The sequence below is a fragment of the Anser anser genome (assembly GCF_964211835.1).
Source record: "Anser anser genome assembly, chromosome: 3".
Lineage (NCBI taxonomy): Eukaryota > Metazoa > Chordata > Aves > Anseriformes > Anatidae > Anser > Anser anser.
Genome location: NC_139722.1, coordinates 43,581,652 through 43,599,979, shown reverse-complemented (window position 1 = coordinate 43,599,979; position 18,328 = coordinate 43,581,652). Strand labels below are relative to the sequence as shown.

The 18,328-nt window shown below is 40.9% G+C and overlaps 1 protein-coding gene across 11 annotated transcripts in view; it reads right to left on the bottom strand.

Moving 5' to 3' along the window:
• KLHL32 (kelch like family member 32) overlaps positions 1–5,088 on the bottom strand; it is a 124,210-nt gene extending 119,122 nt beyond the window's left edge. For 4 of the 11 annotated variants that reach the window (XM_083828726.1, XM_083828720.1, XM_083828718.1 and 1 more), the window contains exon 1: positions 4,506–4,641. Coding sequence is in view for 1 of the 11 variants with exons in the window: in XM_083828715.1 (XP_083684841.1) it covers positions 4,506–4,867 (362 nt within the window). In the remaining 10 variants the exon portion in view is untranslated. Of the gene's footprint in view, positions 1–4,123; positions 4,391–4,505 lie in introns of those variants that run through there. The other 7 variants (XM_083828731.1, XM_083828724.1, XM_083828728.1 and 4 more) reach the window with 4 other exon arrangements.
• Between the last annotated feature and the right edge of the window lie 13,240 nt (positions 5,089–18,328).

Here is an 18,328-nt window from a genome sequence, read left to right as displayed (position 1 = left end):
TTTTTGAAGCAGACTCTTACTGAACAGTAGGAGGAGAGGATATCCTGGAGGCATAAAGGGGTTAAAAAATTTGAAGATGGTAGGGTTTAGACTACCGGGGAAAAAAGTACATATAGACATTTTTAAGACACATCTTAAGTAACCACAAATTCAGAAAAAAAAAATAATAATAAATTAGGCTGCAACATCACACCTTCTATACTGTCAAAAACCACCACTACATATGTAATATAATTCCTGTCAGGAAAAATAAAGACAAATGGTTGCAAAAGACACTCTTCAGAATAACCATAACCTTTAAGTACTGATGAATCAAAATATTTTACAGTGTTTATCCCCCTATAAAGCTCATCCTCCACAATTAAAGTTCTTCAACACTACTGCAGCATATTGCTACAGAAATTTTGGCAGAACACATTCTCAATTTACATAATTGTTCAGAGTAGTCATCTAATTTAAAGAAAAATCATACATTTTCGAGTATTATTGATGTTCTGAAAGCCTCTGATTTATTTTACTCATAACTTTACATATTTTGTTGCTTTCACACAGATCTCTGACTGCTGATATCAAAGTCAATAGCTTCTTACTGGCAGAATTTGCGTGGCATTTACTACTGGGACTTTTTTTAAATGACACCTTTCATCTCTCAAGGCAACTGAGAGATGTACTCTGAAGGGTTAGCAACATAGGTATGTGCATAAAGACACATTGCTACTACCTGCGTTCCCACAGAGTATCTGCCCTTTAGGTGACTTAGCTGTCTACTGACAGCGTGGAGCACAGAAGATATTCCAGCTCAGCTATCCCATGGGTGCAAAAAACTCTTCCCAGAAAGGAAGCCAAGCATTGCTGGTCCACAGAAAGTCTGGCAAGGGATGTCGAAGTTTAGCTAGGTCCAAGTTTCTCCACAGCTGAAAGAGCAACTAAAAAAAGTACAAGCCTGATAAAATCTTGACAAAACATTTTTCCAATTCCACTCCTGGCCAGGTTGTGCAGCAGTCTGCACAAAGTTCTTCCAGGAATGCTTGAAATGACAAAGCCTGGGCCAGAACACAGACTAACACATGCCCAGGACACACTGCAGCTCCTTTCTGGCCTGCGTTAGATATTTTTCTTCCCACCAAGGCCAAGCCGATCCAGCGTGGCTGGTCCACATGGGAACACAAAGGACCAGGAGTTTCAAAGCTCTCCTGGTCTCCCAGAACAAACTACTCAACTTCACCATCATTGCTCCACTGTCTTGTCCTGAAACTGCCTCCCTGAGTTGCGTGGAATTTCTTCCTGGACTCAGCAGGAACGCCCTTCAACAAATTCTGTCCTATGCACGCTTCTTCTCAAATTAAAGACAGCAACCATTTAAAGCCCAAAATTCAAATCAGAGGCAAATCCCACCCATAAGCCAACACACAACTTTTTTAAAATTGCTTAAAAAAGTGAGAAATATCTGCTTTCTACTCTTCTTCAGAGATCATAATTTGATAGTAAAATTTCGAAGTTTCCAGTGAAATCAAGTTAGAAAAAGCATGTAAAATAAAAAATCCCACCTATAAGCACATATCTTTCAAACAAGTAAGCATACAGAATGGCAGAAGTAACATCAACTCTCTTTTGATCTCAAGTGGTCAAAACGCTAACAAAGTCAGAACACAAAGAACTGAAGATTTGGAAACTGCTCTGTCAAGGATCCTATGAGTCTTTCACTATTAACTGTAGTTCTCAGTTCAAGAAATTGTGGAGAAATACCACAAAGACAAGCGATTAGTAATTTTTGTGGATGAAAAACAAAAAGACAACTTGTTAAAAATCAGACTTCTGAAAATCAAATAATTTGTTAGGAAAACCTTTGTAGTTTTCTATCTTTGACACTGTTCCTCCAAAAATCTCCAAAGAATTGATGTACAAAAATTCAAACACAAGATTTTTACTTTTTTTCTTTTCCATTCCCAGTCAGTTCTGGCATAATCGAAGGCCTCAGAACATAGAACACACTGGGAATTGCCATATGAAAGTCTTAAATCAATAAGAAATATAAAGAATTTTTTTATATACTAAAAAGAACTAAAATGAGACAACTACAAGGTTACTGTAGGTGAGCATAATGACAGTGGACAGCATTCACGTTCGGTTGGCTTCTTCTGGAACTGTCAACTGTTCTTGCCTGAGTGTTTAAATTAATGTCATTTTTCACTTCAACCAACTCCCATTTCTCTCCCAATTTATAATCATCACTTCCCTGAACTCATGTGGCAACAAATTATTGCCATTCTTGATTGTTAAGTCAATCACACTCTAGTCAGCAAAGTCAACCCAAAATACCACAGCAGTGCCATGAATTTCACATACAGTAGATTCCTTTTTGCTACATTGTAGAAGCTCATCATCAGTGTCAGAAGCTACATTAAATCTGTCTCTGATTTTTCAGGCAGAAGCAACATGTTCTGAATCAAAAAAGAAAATGGAGATAACAAAAAATGTCATTTTTTAAAGTGAATATGTTGCATTTTCTCCGGCTAAATCCAGCTCGCTTCACTTTGCGAAGACCAACTGAAGAACAGGCCTGTGCAAGCCTGAGTTTCCATCTGCTACAAGTGTTTCAACCATACTTCTCCTTATTGTGAACTGCAGACTTATTGGTCCCCTTATTACTAACAGAATGATTGGGAGGCAAAACAAAACAAAACAAAAACCTCTTCCCTGATGTTATTCAAGTATTTTAGTGCATTCAAATTCAAATCCCAAGCCAAATTCACTTATACATGTAGCAATATACAGACTTTTTAACAGGAGTTGCCATCTCAAACACAGCTGCTCATGCCCTTCTTACAGGGCAGACAGACTCAAATAAGATTACAGCCCAGTTCATAGGTGCCAGGGAATCTTGAGTTTGTTGTCCGAGGAAAGACTCTACATTTTCTGTTCAGGGCCAATTCAAAGTCCAGACACTTCTGAGCTTGCTTTCAAAAACAAATCTCCAGAAATTTAATTTTTGCGTAGACATCTTTACTTTTAGAATAACACATGGTTTTCTAGCAGTAAAGACAATGCTTAGCATGACATTCTGGGTGGTTCATTTAGTATGCTAATTTATAGAGTGTCAAATAAATAGCACCTCAATTTCCATGTTGAAATTCCATTCCTTAAAAGCACTCCCTCGCTCTTAGGACTGAATGCAAGACATACCTGCAAATCTGACTGGATCATTTCTGAAGAAACCCAGATGCCGCTTCTTCCCCTCTATTGCCCCCCCGTTTTAAGTATTAGAAGGACCTGCTTTCCCCACATCTGCCAAATCAATAGATGTCCAAATGCACATTTTCTCCATACACACATACAGGAAGAAACAGGGACGTCTGTTGCTCATATGCACTATAAATCACAATCCTAATGATATTTTTATCAACACCGCGAGCACCTAAAAGAATCTTATGCTTAAGAGGTGTTAATTGGTATGACTGCATTATTTTTAGTGCCCTACTAAAGCGAGAGCTTTTTATTCTGGAGCAGTTTCTCGGAGTACCCATACCTCGCTTCGTACTTCATACATAATAACTGCAAAGTGCTTTGCAGATACTGTCAAATTATTCACGATCCGAAACGCAGACAAAAGATGAAAGGAATTCTCCTGGAATACTTTCAGTGTTAAGCAGAAATTTCTCTATTCATTTGCAAACTGGCACATAACAGAGAGATCATACTGAGTAGCTATGTATCGGTAGTTCTTTAAGCAACTGCGGTTACCATATGATTTGCTCAGCGTATCGCTCGATTTCTGGAAGTTTTAGGGAAATAATAAACTTTGTTTCTGGATGAAAACCTCCAACCAGTTGGTGAGCACCCTGCGGAGGCCTTGCCCCTGCCAACACAAGCGGGTCCCAGAGCAATCCTTCACCCTCGGTGCCACCCTTAGCAGCGCTGCAGCCTCTGGGGCTACTCCTAATTTTTTTAATGACTACATGAACGCTGCCCTTAGCATTCATTTATTTAAGTGAGACTAACCCCAGCCCACTTCGGAGAGATACCCTCCTACACCACACAAAACCAGGGGAGGTTATAACAAGCTGAAACGGATGATGTTGGTGTTTTTATTAGATGTACGCGCCCTATTCGCTCGGCTCCCCACCTGCAGCTTCCCTCGCCGCGCTGCTCCGAGCCGCAGCCCCCTGCCAGCGGGGCGATGTGGCGCATTTAAGGAGCACGGAGAGCTCGTTTCCACCGCTCGGCTCAGGGGCTGCAGGTCCGGGGAGGATTCCTTACCCGGCTCGGCACGGCAGCACGCCCTGCCCTGCCCTGCCCTGCCCTTCCCGGCTCGGATCCCCCCGTCCCCCATCTCGCCCCGACCCCGCCGGACCCAAACCGAGGAGGGCGCCCCAGGGGCGGGCGCTGCTGCTTGATCCGTCCCCGTGGCAACAACCAAACGCACCCCCCCCCCCCCCCCACCACCACCACCACCCCGGCTCCCCGGGCACCTCCAGCCCCCGGCTGGGTGCCGGCCGCCGGCTCACCTCGCGGCAGGTGCCTCCCAGCCCGCTCCGACGGCGGCGGCGGGGCGAGGGGTAGACGAGGCCGCCGAGCCGCAGAGCCGCCGGGCCGCCTGTGCGGCTGTGCCCGAGCGGGAGGAGCCTGCCCGCGCCGCCCCGCACCGCCTCACGCCGCCCCGCACCGCCCAGCGCCCGCGGCCGCCGAGCCCCCGCCGAGCCCGGGGCGGCTGGGCCGCACCTGGCCGGGAGGAGCGAGGCCGGGCTAGCGGGACCCTGCCGCCGGTTCCCGGCCGCTGTCCTCGCTCCCCGGGGCCTCCAGCCGCCGCCGTGGCCCGGGAGGAGGCCTGGCAGAGCCCCTGGCAGAGCCCCAGGTGTAAAAGCGGCATGCTGTGGTCTTTTCCTTTGTATTTTCCCCCAGATGCTGTCTGTGTGTGGAGGGGATGCAGTGAGGCTCGATAACGCTCAGCAATTTTTCTCGCCTCTTGAAACTGAGGTGGCTGGGGCTTTTCTCCCCTTACCCTCTGTCTGATCTCATGATTGTGAAGGACGTTCTACACACCAGAAATGCAAAAAGGCAAAATAATTAAGGATCAGTGAGCCACTCTTACAATTCGGCAAGAGCAGACATTGCTGTCTGTTTTAAAGATTTAAACTATTTAAATAATTGTTTGGAGCAGCTCGAGTTTTAAGCAGAGTTCACATCCTGCCACTGGATTTTTTTAGGAGTCAGTTCTTGTTTTCTCATCTGTACAGTTAATACCATAAATAAATAAATAAATAAAAAGTAGATCCCCAAAATCTCTGCCTCCATTTCTGATATGCTTTCATATTAAACTGTATATATATGTCATGTCACAGGAATTCAAGCCTTTTTCACCTGACAATGCTGAAAACATTTCTCAAAGTGTGGGCCTTTAGCTAAGCCTACTGACAGATGAGTTGTTCTACTCTGAGGTGTCCAGTAAATGAATCCAAAAAAAAAAAAACACACCACAACTCCTGCTCTGCAGAGCAGACAGTGAAAGCTGCAAAGTCCATTCAGCGAATGCACAGCACCAGATGCTGTGTATGATGCCTTTTGTGCCATGTGCTGTTTCAAAACAGAGGCATAAAGACAAGGCCAATGCTTCTTATCTGGGCCGGTTAACTCATATGCTGAGCACTGGAGTGCCAGAGTTGCAGGAGGCAGAATGCTGGTGGAAGAGCTGTGCAGAATGGGAGCAGCAGGCAGCTGACTGGCCTCTGAGGGGCTGCAAAATTATTTCAGGACAGGCAGCGCTTTGCCCGTGCCCCTGAAGTGGCTACACAGAGAAGGCACAGGTAAGAACATCCAGGTAGCAGCGCGGTGCTGGCCTTTTAATGCCTTTCAACAAAATACAAGATTCAATTAGTGAGAACAGTCTGAAGCAACCACAGATGTTGACAACATGCATATTTTATAGGTCACCTCCTATCCTGTCCATCAGCAGCTAATATATTTGCATTAGTTTTCTTTTGCCTCTGTTAAAGAATTGGTGTACGCAGAAGTTTCATATATGTCTTTTTTCAAAGATTACAAAATAAGGCTCTGCCATTTGATAGTAAAGCTCAGCTGTAGAGGATGACTGAGGAGCATATACATGGGTTAGGAACAGCATTAAATATCTTGACACCAGTGGTGGAAATTGTTCTCAAGATAACCTGACAGTCTCAGAATAACATGAAGAAATGTGCTACTGTGTCTGATGAGATGGAGGGCCATAAAAAGAAATTAATATCTTCTTCAGATATGGCAGTCTCACTGAAAAAAAATTACAGGAAGCAAAAGCCAGTGTTTTTTCTCAGTTTCAAAGCACTGTGAGAATTTAAGAAAAGAAGTGGAAATGGTAAGGCTGTGTATACACAGAACACAAACTTCTGATTCAAAACAAATTTATTGTCTCTAGATAATTTCCTTCATGGGCTTAAGGACATAAATGGTGAAAACAAGAAGATCCTGGTGGAACCCATTGTCTATTCTCAGCAACTTAGCAATCTCAAAAATGTGTCTCAGGATACTGGTAAATGGAGTGAATTTAAAACTTCTTAGGTAGTGGGCTTTGTGGATCAGCAGCAGTCCTCCTTCAGCGATGAGAAACAGCAGCTTCAGTGTCTACAACAGAAAACAAGATTTATGAATGAGATCGGTATTTTGTATTGGATATTTTGTTCTGCATTACGTTGCAGTAGATGTGGTTTGGAATTTCCGCATCCTATGAACAGATCCTACAGTAGATTTTATTATATGCATATCAATAATACCAATAGGGCTTTTTGTGTGTGCGAAGACGCTTGACAAACTGCTGGCACTGAAATGAGCTAATTGACTATTTTAGAAGCCATGTCACCCATGAGAGCTATAAACCAGCAGCCTATACTGACCTTTAAAAAAAAAAGAATATGTCATGTTGCTGCCAGCCATGTTTAGGATCTCCACATCCATGCTCTTATTTAGAGGCCTGACGTGAATGACTGCTAAAAAAAGAATCTTCTTATCGATTTCCAGTATGTGCTCACTAAAAGCCAGTCAATAAGTAAGAACTTATTCAAAGAGTGGAATTGTACTATGGCTATTGGAAGCTGGGAGCGACACAGCACATGATTCTGTGTAACAGGGAAATGGAATGGATTTATGGGTTATATCTTTCTTCTCTCAAGAGCAATTGTGAATTGCAGCTTGTGCCATCTACAAAGTGCATGACTGCTAGAGACAAAACAAATGTCTTGTAGACAGAAAAATAGACTTGTCAGGCTCTTCTATTCTATATACATATATAAGTTTATACTGCTACAAATATACTCCCTTAGATATTTTTTATAAGTCTGACTTTAGAGATTGGCAACAATGTAATTTCTTTATCACTGCAACATATGGCAGTCTTCCCTGCTGCCAAAACATGGCCATGTTTCAGCCTCAGGGTACAGCTGGGTTGAACTTAAAACTGAGACTGTTTTCAAACATAGATTCAGAATTTTATTTTACTCCTTCTGACACCATAAAGGAAAAGTAAACTCAAAATTCCATCTCCGTGCTGGCACTGGAGCCCCCATGAACACCACAGTGCCTAGTGGCACTAGTTGGTAGCAGAGGAAAAAAAAGGTTTACCCAGCCATGCCAGGAAGAGTATTTTCCCTGTAGTTTTCTGGTAACATTTAAAATGACAAATAGTCCCTACTGTCTCAGGATCATATGTCACTCACCTATCTACACTGAAGACTTCTTCAGATCCCAGCACAGATTTGGAAGATTCTGAATCTCATGGTGATTTATGGTGAGTTTCTCGCATAACCACAAATTACAGGAATATCTAGTCTTGTGCAATCAATGATTCTGTAAACTGTCTGTTCTCAGAGGCTCTTTACAACTCATCCATGCTTAATCCATCATTTCCTCTTTGCAAAGCTGAATGTAAACCTGCTGTACTGGTACACTACCTCAACATTCTGAAAATTGGCCAGATAGACATAGCCAAATCCTAGTTATATTTGAAAGTATACCAAATACCACCATTTTGAGTAAAATCATGAAAATATCAAGCACTACACTAAGTTCTGAGCAGTTTGCTCAGCTGAGCATTTTCTAGATCACACGGCAGTACCACAGTCATATAATGCAATCAAACAGAACAAAGGTCCAACATCAAAAAAATGAAAAATTTGTGTGTCTGTGTGCATGTGTGGAATTTTAATCTCCAACCTTGCAGCTAGATCTAGAAGAAAACCCATATGTGCCTCAGGTTTTCTGCTTATTGGGTGGAACCAGCAAACATCAATTGCATGACAGCACCTGCTTACAAGAAGCCCAGTAGGCACGAGAAAAGTAAGACAGGTAAGGAAGTAACTATTCCCTTCCCAATAGTAGATATACAAATAGTAGTGTTAGCTATAACATTGGAGATGTCTAGGTTACTGAGTTGACCTGGTTCTTTTGGAACAGATTTAGTCAGATGTGGTGACATTCCTTACAGAAAGAAGGTGTCCCGATGGGTAGCAGGGTGCTAAAGGTTCTGTTTTGAACCTTATGATGCTTCCCCTGATGTGCATGTTGTTCTGAATACAACTCTAGACGCAGCACTTAACATTTGCAGAAAGGAAAAAGGAAGAGAAGACAAGAAACTAATGAAACAGTTCTCTAAACAACCTATACAGTACTGTTGACAGGTGAAGTGCTGGCCACTGAAAGTTAACATTTTTTGTTGCTGTTCCTCCGTCTATCTCCCTTTTCTAGATCCCCCCTCCTCCAAAACAAAAAGTTAAAAAATAAAAAATAAAAAAATACATATCCTCAATGCCAAAGACAAGTTTGGCATGGCTCAGGCTGAGGCTGCCTTAAACAAAATCATTCTCCGCTTCTGAACTGTTGAAATCAAAATAGTCTGGCATGTTAAATGTGACAATCCACGGTTTTTATTTCTGTGAAGTAGGAGGTATATTTCTAACATCAAGCAAGCATATTTCATTGCTCTGAAACTGCAGTCTAGAGAAACTAAACTGTAGTAATAGAGCAGCTCCACTTAGCATGGGGGATGGAGGCTCTGCTGTCTGAGAAGTCCCATGCCAGGGGAAAAGGATGACAGTATGGTTGGCAAAGGCAGAACAGGGGTAGAGACCAGGGGAAAATGGTCAGGAAGAAGGAGAGAGACATAAACTATGGCAGAAAGAGATTCCCCGAATAATGGTGGACGTAGATGTGCTACAGATACCAGCGATAGGAGGTCTCAGCTAATTCAAAGACCTCAATGTCCGGTCTGAGACCCATGTGCTTTGCCAGCTCCTCCCAGGTTGTGCACTGGAAGCAGAAGACAATCTAGTTGACAACTTGAAGATGCAAACTTTAGTCTCCCAAAGCCTGTGGTGGTGGGCTGTAATCTCACCTGCCATTGAGATCATGATAAAGGACAAGAAGCAGCACTCCATACACCAAATACTAGATGGACTGCTTACTCCACATGGCACAAGACTTGTCTTATCATGAGATAAGATTTAGGTATGCTAAATGTTACTCCATCCAGTATGCGTGGGAATAGGTATGTGTGTATGTATTTGGAGCTGAACTTTCAAAATATATCTCAGTCCATAACTGAAGGATTTTTAGCAGGGACACTAACCTACAACATGCCTCTTGTCATCACTACAAAAAAAATAAATCAGAGAGAAAAAAAAATACAAATAAAGCTTGAATGGAATATTTGATGGATTCACAGAGTGACAGTTGACAACTATCTGGAGTTCAGATGAAGCCTGTTGAGTTCATTTTGGACAAAGACACCTGCAGATATGGCATTAAACCTCAAAATTAGAACACAATGAATTATCTTCACGTCAACAAGCAGTGTGAAATGCTGCAATACGGAGAAGTAGTGCCGTGTTTCAGGTGGTCTGTATCAGCTAGCCTGGAGCCTCTTTTACAGATGGTTCTTCGTCTTTCATAGCTGTGCCTGCATTTGTTGCCACGTAAAAAGGGTTTAAAAGTATGTTCTTACCTGTATGGTTCCATAAAATTGAACACACGCTATTAGACTGCAGCCTTAAATTGCTCCTGTTAAGCACGCAAAAAAGATGCTTGGAAGTAGCTTCGGGATGACAGATTCCACTCTGGGAACCAGGCACCTCGTGCATGTTGTCTGCTCAGACAGATAGCAAGTCATAGCAGCACGAAGGATACTAAAAGGTAAGAATGCATCTAACGTCGAAGAGATGTGCTTCTGATCTAGGAAAGACTCTAAATCCTATTTAAGGTTAGTAGGAGTGGTAACCTACTTCCATCCCAGGTACAATCAAATACCTTTTCTTTTCCACCCAAAACAATAGACATCATTGCTCAGATCACCCACCAGAATGACAGGACTGGAGTGGAAATTGAACAATCTGGTCTGAAGCCAGGAGTGCTGGGATTTGGCTGGCGGGTAGCTCTGTGCAGCTGAGAGAAATCGACAAAAAGCAGCAGGGAGGGAGACAGTTCATGGAAGTTATTACAGGAAACATTTGGCTTGTGACAGCAGGGGCTGTAGATGACAACAGGCCCTCCTCTCCATAAAAGCAACAAGGGACTGTGTGTGCGTCTGTGCATGTGTGTAAATGATGTCTGTTGGGGGCCTGAAACAGTGAGCATGGAAACTGCCTCCTGTCTCCTGCTGTGCTCAGAAAAAATGGGGTTGTCTGTATATTGCTTGAAAGGAAGAGGACTCAAACAAGCCAGATTCCCTCAGAAAAGCAGCTGAAGCCATCATCTGGTTCTCCCAATGGAAGCAACCTGCAAAGTCAGCCCTATTGGATAAGACTCTAGCACTAGAACAAATATTGTTGCCATTCAACTCCCAGTCTCCAGGAGCAATAAAGAAAACGTAAGTGTGATCCTCTGTGGCAAACACAAGGAAGTCATTAATAAAATGCTAAACTGTAAAAAGTATTGATGTTCAAACTTTACAGTGTTTAGCTTTAGTGTTTCCTCAGTTAAGGAAAAAGGAACATATTTACACAATTTTTCTCTATTTTTCATAATACCTTTTACTTACACTTCAGCTTACTATATTTTATTCTTTTTAATCTCAATATTTTCAATTTATATAGTTCAATACAAAAAAAAATGTATTCAGTTATGACATAGAAAGAGACAAAACACATCTGAAAAAAAAGATTACAATTTAGCAAAAGGTGTGACTACTGTTTTAAAAACTGCAGTGTTACTTTCCACTCCATTTTCTAACCTGTACTAGGAAATGATGGAAGATCCTAAAATACATACGAATCAGTAGACCAAAAAAAAAAAGGAAATGGTCCTTTAAAACAGAAAATAATTGCTTTTTTTTACTGGCGTCTGCAACAATCTAACCTACACAAAGTTCATTTTGTGAGAATATCCATGCAGAATATGCTGTAATCTGCTTGTGGTGATCTCTGGTATTCTACATTTCAGCACTGGGAGAGAGCAGATTCAGAGATCGATGCTTTTCTGTTTCCCACATGAACAGGCTGTGACTCTGCTCCTGTTCCCCCTGCCCAGAGAGGAAATATAATACCTCCATGGGGGGGGAAGAAAAAGAAGAAAACACTGTATCATTATGGCAATTAACCATTACAAGAGAATTCACATTTTCCAAACATGTTAAGGTACTAAAGAACAACAAATAATTTCTCATTTTCCCTCTGACGTCTGAATGGAGGGTAAAAATCTATGACCTTGTGGGTTTGTGAGGTGGAATTTCCCCGGTACAAAGAGGAAACTGCCACTAAATGCCTTGCAGGGATCCTTCCTAGAGTCCTGCAAGGGATTTTATGCCAGCGTGAAGCTGTCCCACGTCACTGTTGAAGAGAAGCTTAAACCCTACTGAGTTCTTGAGCTGATGCTCAGGAACACTGGTTTTGCATCATCCTATGTCTATAGGAAAGTGTGGTTGTTTTGTCTTGATCCTAAAGATGTCTTACATAGAGAACTCCGCCGTCAAGGAGTCTCAGTAAACCTGCATTCGTGCACTAAGATATAATGCTGGAGCTTTGAAGCTTAATTATGCCCTTATTATACAGTCTAAAAATGAACTTTTAGTACATAAAGGGAGTACCTTTTTAAATAACTTGGGGCCTCTTTAATGGTCTATTTTAGTAGCCCCCAGAGCAAACTGACACTTATATATAACACTTATATATTAGACACTGTATTTCTATACATAATTAGTAAATGGGATTGTTCTGAATTCATCTGTGCCCCACGTGCTTCCCCCAGATTTCTAATGCTGTGGAAAGAAGAGATGCACAGAGGTCTCTCTAACTTTGGTAATGAATTCCAGTTGAACTCTTAATTCCGGTAGCCACGTGTTGGAATCACAGAGTTCGTGTTTCTCTGCTGTTTTCTCTACCAAGACAATTTGTGTACGCCAGCTCCCAGGGAAATGGTAATACACACCAACGAAAAGGAGAAGGCTCAGAAGTGGTAAAGAAGCTCTACTGGAAAACCTATATTGAGTGTAACTTTTTTTTTTGTACTACTGCACATAAAGTATAATATTTAGGAATAATACAAAATTAAATAAGACAATGCAGCAGTATTTATCTCAACCACCTCTTCCTCTGTGGACTAATCAGCCAAACCCCAGACATTGCTTATATACATTAATGGGCACTACTGCATTAGGTATAGACCAAATCCTTTGTAGTGGGCACTACTGCTGTTACAACAGCCATTTTTTCTGCAATACATTGCGATAATTGATATTGACTTATTCCTAAGTCAAAAAAACATCATATTTTGTGGTAAATGAAAGAACTGGAGAACAGTCAGGGAAATGTCTGTTTTCCCCTGATCAGCAATATGGGCACACGTAGTCTCAGTGTCTCTAGTAACGGCTCACACAAGGTGTTTCAGAGTAAGATGTAGAACAAACAAACGAACCAGCCTAAACAACTGAAAAAAGTAGATAGCTATAAGAATTTTCCCTTAGGGGGATTTCCTTCCTCAGCCTCACTGGATTACAACCCAAACCCAAGAATTTTTTATCTGTTTCAAATACAAGTTTTCGTCTTTTGCCTTGGGTTCCTTCCTATTATCTTCTTTCTTATTTATCATCTCCTGTATTACTGTTACTGAAGTCTATAGGAGTTTATATATTAGGTTTTATGATTTTAAGGTAGCCCCTAAACACTTACTATTTAACATATGGAGGCAAGTGAATATAATCACAAATTTAAGGAAAATGTTTGGTTTTGAGTCTGCAAGACTTGACTATTGTAATCCTAATGGTGGATGCATACCTCATAAAAGATAGATGATAGTTTCTCATTTGTTTCTTGGACTAAATGCTAAATTATTATGATGTATTTCTCAAATCATGCTCTGTATCTATCTCATTTTCTGGTAATGCAATGTTACACATTCTGCCTTACTTCAAGGCTTTTACTTAAGGGCTTTTAGGTTGTGACCCTACGGTCACATTTTCTTTGCCCTGCAATCCTGTAGCTTCACCTAATGAAAGCCACTTCTACCATTAATGTAGATGCACTTGCTTCTTGGAAAGAGGAGTTCTGAGAATTGGTAGAAATGGCTTATAGAAGCAGCCTGGAAAGATGTGTAGCTTTAGTACAGTAATCCTCGAAGCTTTGCAGAACATCCCTCCGGGGTGCCAGGCAGAATTTAGGTACTGTAGATCTAGAAAAATGCAGGTATAGGACAGGGGCTAAAATGCTACTTACCCAGCATAACAGTGATTAAGCCACTGCTATATTCTAACTTATTAAACTCTACATAAATTCTCCAGCTCCGTAAGACTTGGTTAGAACCAATTTCTATTGAGCCCCTTTACAGGACAGGTGAGAGCTGGTCAGTCTGCAGCTTGAAGTCACAGTGACTTTTAACCACTCCCTGCTTACAGTCTGCACTGACAAAGGGTGTATCTGCTGCTCAGGATCCCTCTGCTCCTCTATTGCCAAAAGAAGCAGAATTAAAAGATGGAAAGGCAAACCCATTTGGCTCCCCATCGCACAGGGGCAGATTCTAGCCTGTGACGTTTTGCTCTTGACTTTTTCAAGTGAATCACCAAGGACTGTCATTTATGTTATCCTATACCAGTCACAGCTGCACAAAAAAACATGTAATTTCCACAGAAAATACTTAATACTTAGTAATACTTAGTAATTTTAAAGTATTACTTTTTAGCAATAACTAAGGTGCATTTGTTTCCACAGGGCATTGCACTGATTTGGGTTGACTTTTTTTTAATGTGCTTATAGTTTAAGAGAGTTGCATATCCTGGGTTTTCACTGCTTAATTTCATAGTAGATCTTCATATATATAACACAAACCTAGTCAGAAAAAGGTGAAATTAGCATGTGGAAAAGATCTCTGTGAGTGAAAACAAAGACCATGTTAAAGTCTCTTGATGAATAACATGGCAAAACACATCTAATTGCTATAATTAATTAATGACAGTACAAGCCTGCTTCATTCTCAAATATGCTGGCTCCTACTGTACATTTCCAAGTCAAAGTAACCTGCTAATTGAGATTATAATGATCAGATAGGAAATCTGTTAAAGATGACATCAGGTACACAAAGCCACAGTCAATCAGGAGAATGTAAATGTAACATCTTTGAAATGAAAATTATTTGACAAGGCGCTAGTAACACCTGTGTTGGTGTGTGAGCCTGTAAACGTGGGCTTACTACATTCTCCATGTACTTCATCCAAGTAAGGACTGACAAAAACTCTTTAAATAAAGCACTGCAGCCACCTAGCCTTGAAAAGATGCAAGTGTTTAGTAGCTCTCTGATCATAGCCTGGAATTAAGGAAAAGTCTTCCACGCATTTGTAGACACTTCAGGAGCCAGTAACAGATGGATCAGTTGAAGCCAAAAACACAAACTGAATTAAGTAACAGAACAACCAGAAATCACTTAAAGGCAACAGTGATCTAAATGTCCATCTTTCCTAAGTACGTCCTTACAAAGTTGCAGGACAGTCATTTTTGCTTGGCTTATAATCAATTCTTGCTAATGCCATGTTCTCTGGTTCATCCTAATGCTGATGAGATAAGGAACAAATGGATCAACGCTCTCATTGTGTTTACTGGGAAACCAGTAATCAGGACAGAGGACTGAATTCCCTGAATTCTAATCACGTATGCATTTGCTAGAGTATCCCTTTATATTGCTGTAAGTTATGAACCATCAGCAACAAAAAATATAAGAAAAAAAAAAGCAGTGTAAATGGTAGAAAACGTGGACAGAATCAAGTATAACAGTATACCACTACAGTGTAAGGGGTGCTAATTTTCCTCTGCCCTGGCTTCTGGATGTTCCCATCCCTTACATCACACAGCGAACCTCACCTGCCTTTTCTCAAAAATTCTCAACTTCAGCATTATTAGAAGAAAAATCTTATTTCACTGAGATTACCTGACCATCTGGAATAATACTTTGCATTCTAAAGAAAGCACAGAAACTTTAATCCTATCTCACAGCAAATCAAGTTAGTACCAAACATTCCTATGCTCCTTCATCTAAGGGGAATTTGCATCAGATCCATCAGCCTTCTGATACTAGTGAACTACACAAATTACTTTTGGATCAATTTCCCATCCAGCTGCAGAACTAACTGAAAACAAAAACTGAAGAAAACGCAACTTAAAATCAAAACTGGGATGCAAAACTGAAACATGATTTAAAGAATGGTCACAAATGTATATTTTATTTTCCAGATGCACAGTAGCTCTAGGAATTTCTCTCTTAGAGGTGTAAAAATATTTAAAAGATAGTGTAGCAGCCTGTGGCACATGCATATTACAGATTCCTGTTTTCCCCTGATATGTTTGATGCTGTCTACTGTTGACAACAGGCGGCTGGTACAAAAGAACTCAGTTTGATTGTCTGTGTTGTTCCCATGGGCTGTTTTGATAAAGAGATACTTGAGGATCGACTTATTTCTTTTGTTACTTTTAAATTCCCTGGAAACATGCATGTTCCCGGTTCATGAAAAATGTATCCCATTTGTAAGACTGCAGAAGCTGAACACAGATAGTTCTTATGCTCTGAGGAACTACACATTCATTTTTTAATAATTACACTTGCAGATACATTATAGAGAAAGAAATTCCAAGCTCTTGATTTCTGATATTTAATTTCAACATGGTCACACTGGTAAAATACCAAATGACAAAAAAAAAAAAAAAGGCAGGGGGTGTAATTCCCAATTTTTCTGCCTGCTATATTATAAATGGCAGATTCTTCATAATAAAAGTTTTATACTTCCGATCCTTCCTTATACATAAAAAAGAACAGCCTTGTACCATCCTCAGTGACAGCAAGTGACAGGCAGAGAATGACATCACTCTTTATTTTTAACCAACTGCCTTCTAGTGAATTTATTTCGCTGTCAGTAAATATTACAGCAGCGTTAGTCACATTCAGGCTTTACAGAGACAGAATCACTCAGAATCACTGAGTTTGACCCGAGAAGCCCGCAGTTCTTCACTTTTGAAGGGGAAAATCTTAATTTCCAAATTTGGAACAATGGCTTGCCTCCACAGTCGTATTAGTAAAAATGTCTTAGAGAAATGCTTAAATACGTGCCAAAGGTCTACAATCACCAGAGACATCCATGTAAATTTTACCATTACAGCTACACTGGATAGGCTAACCACTTGCAAACATATAAAATCGTGTGCTCAGGTACATAGGTTAAGTCAGCAACTAATCGACTACTGGTATTTAATTAGATATGTCACCAGTCCCAGTCCAAAAACATAAACAGCTGCAATGCTTCTATGTTCCCGTAACAGCTAATATCACTTAACTTCCTATTATCACTATATGTACAGGGCCTAAAATACAATCATAGAATCATTAAGGTTGGAAAAGACCTTCAAGATCATCTGGTCCAACCGTCCCCCTATCACCAATATCACCCACTAATGTTACCCACTAGGATCAAGTCAGTAAGTTTATTACCAGAGAATGTAAGTTAAAGACATGCTTCCATCCTTCTACAGACAGTGAGAGTCTTTAAAGTCGGGAAGCGGAGAAACTGCCCCTTGAAGTTTCCCCAAGAGAGTAGAGATCCAGTGCAGATCATGCTTACACTACTTTGTCTCCATTGCCTTTGTAAGCCTGTTTGCTTTTCCTCATCCACCAGCAAGTCTTTCAACTTTCCTCGCAGAATAACCCTGACACTTCTTCATGCAGTATGCAAGCAGTCCACAGCCATAATAATTATCGCATCAGGGATGTTATTACCAAATAACGCTGCTACAAGTAGAAGTCCAAGTTTTGAAAAACAAAGTTTTGTATGTGCACACTAAAAAGCACAACTAGATGTATGCAAGGGCAAGCAACATGCCTTTTCCTCCTAAAAATGAACATAGAAGTTGTGTCTCTTAATTGTCCTTTGAAACACTCCCTCTCCAGGTCACTTGATTCAGGCAACTACTGCCACACATGAAGAGTCTGCAAAAAGCATGTACACAAGTTAAAAGCATAAAACAATTACTTATTGGCTAATTCACACAACAGCCAGGATTAATGAGTCACTAATTCACTTTTCTCCTTTGGTAAGGCACCCTCAGAGTCTTTGTTGACCAGGCAGTCATCAGTCACGCGGAGAAGGGTCAGCCTTCATTGTTTCTTAACTCTAGGTGTTGCTGTTTCTGTCTTCATTTTTCTCTCAGAAAATCTTCTGTCTTTTCATGCTTACATTTTTCCTCTTGAATCTTTAATCTGCTTATTTCCTTTCAACAACTTTACCTCTGTCTCCAATTTTACCCTTGCATGGTTCAATACTAAATACTTTCTCTCACAGTTTAGCAGTTTTCTCAGAAGTCTGGGCTGCATCAAAATGAGGCCTCCAGTCATAGACGGTTGACAGAGAGAGACTGCACCCTGGTGAGGACCATATCTGACTAACATAGCATAACCCCAAAATTGTGAACAATCCTAAGGAATCGTTCTTGTCATTTCCAGTTAGGGTATATGTTCTAAATGATATATGTTTATGAAATAATCTGCTGCCACTGAGTAAGACAGTGATGTGCGTATAAAGAAACATAATTGTGATGGTTTAACACCAGTGGGTACCTCAGTAGCACCATGCTGCTCTCTCACTCCCCCTCCTCAAAAGGACAGAAGGAGAAAATACTATTAAAAACAGCTCATGGGTTGAGATTAGGACAGGGAGATTACTCTCCAATTACCGTTACAAGCAAAACAGACTCAGCATAAGGGAGATTAGTGTAAGTTATTGCCAACTACTAAGAGACTAGAGCAGTGAGAACTAAAAGCCAACTAAAACCACCTTCCCCCTAATCCACTCTCTTATACCTCCTCCCCACAAGTGGCTCAGGGGAAT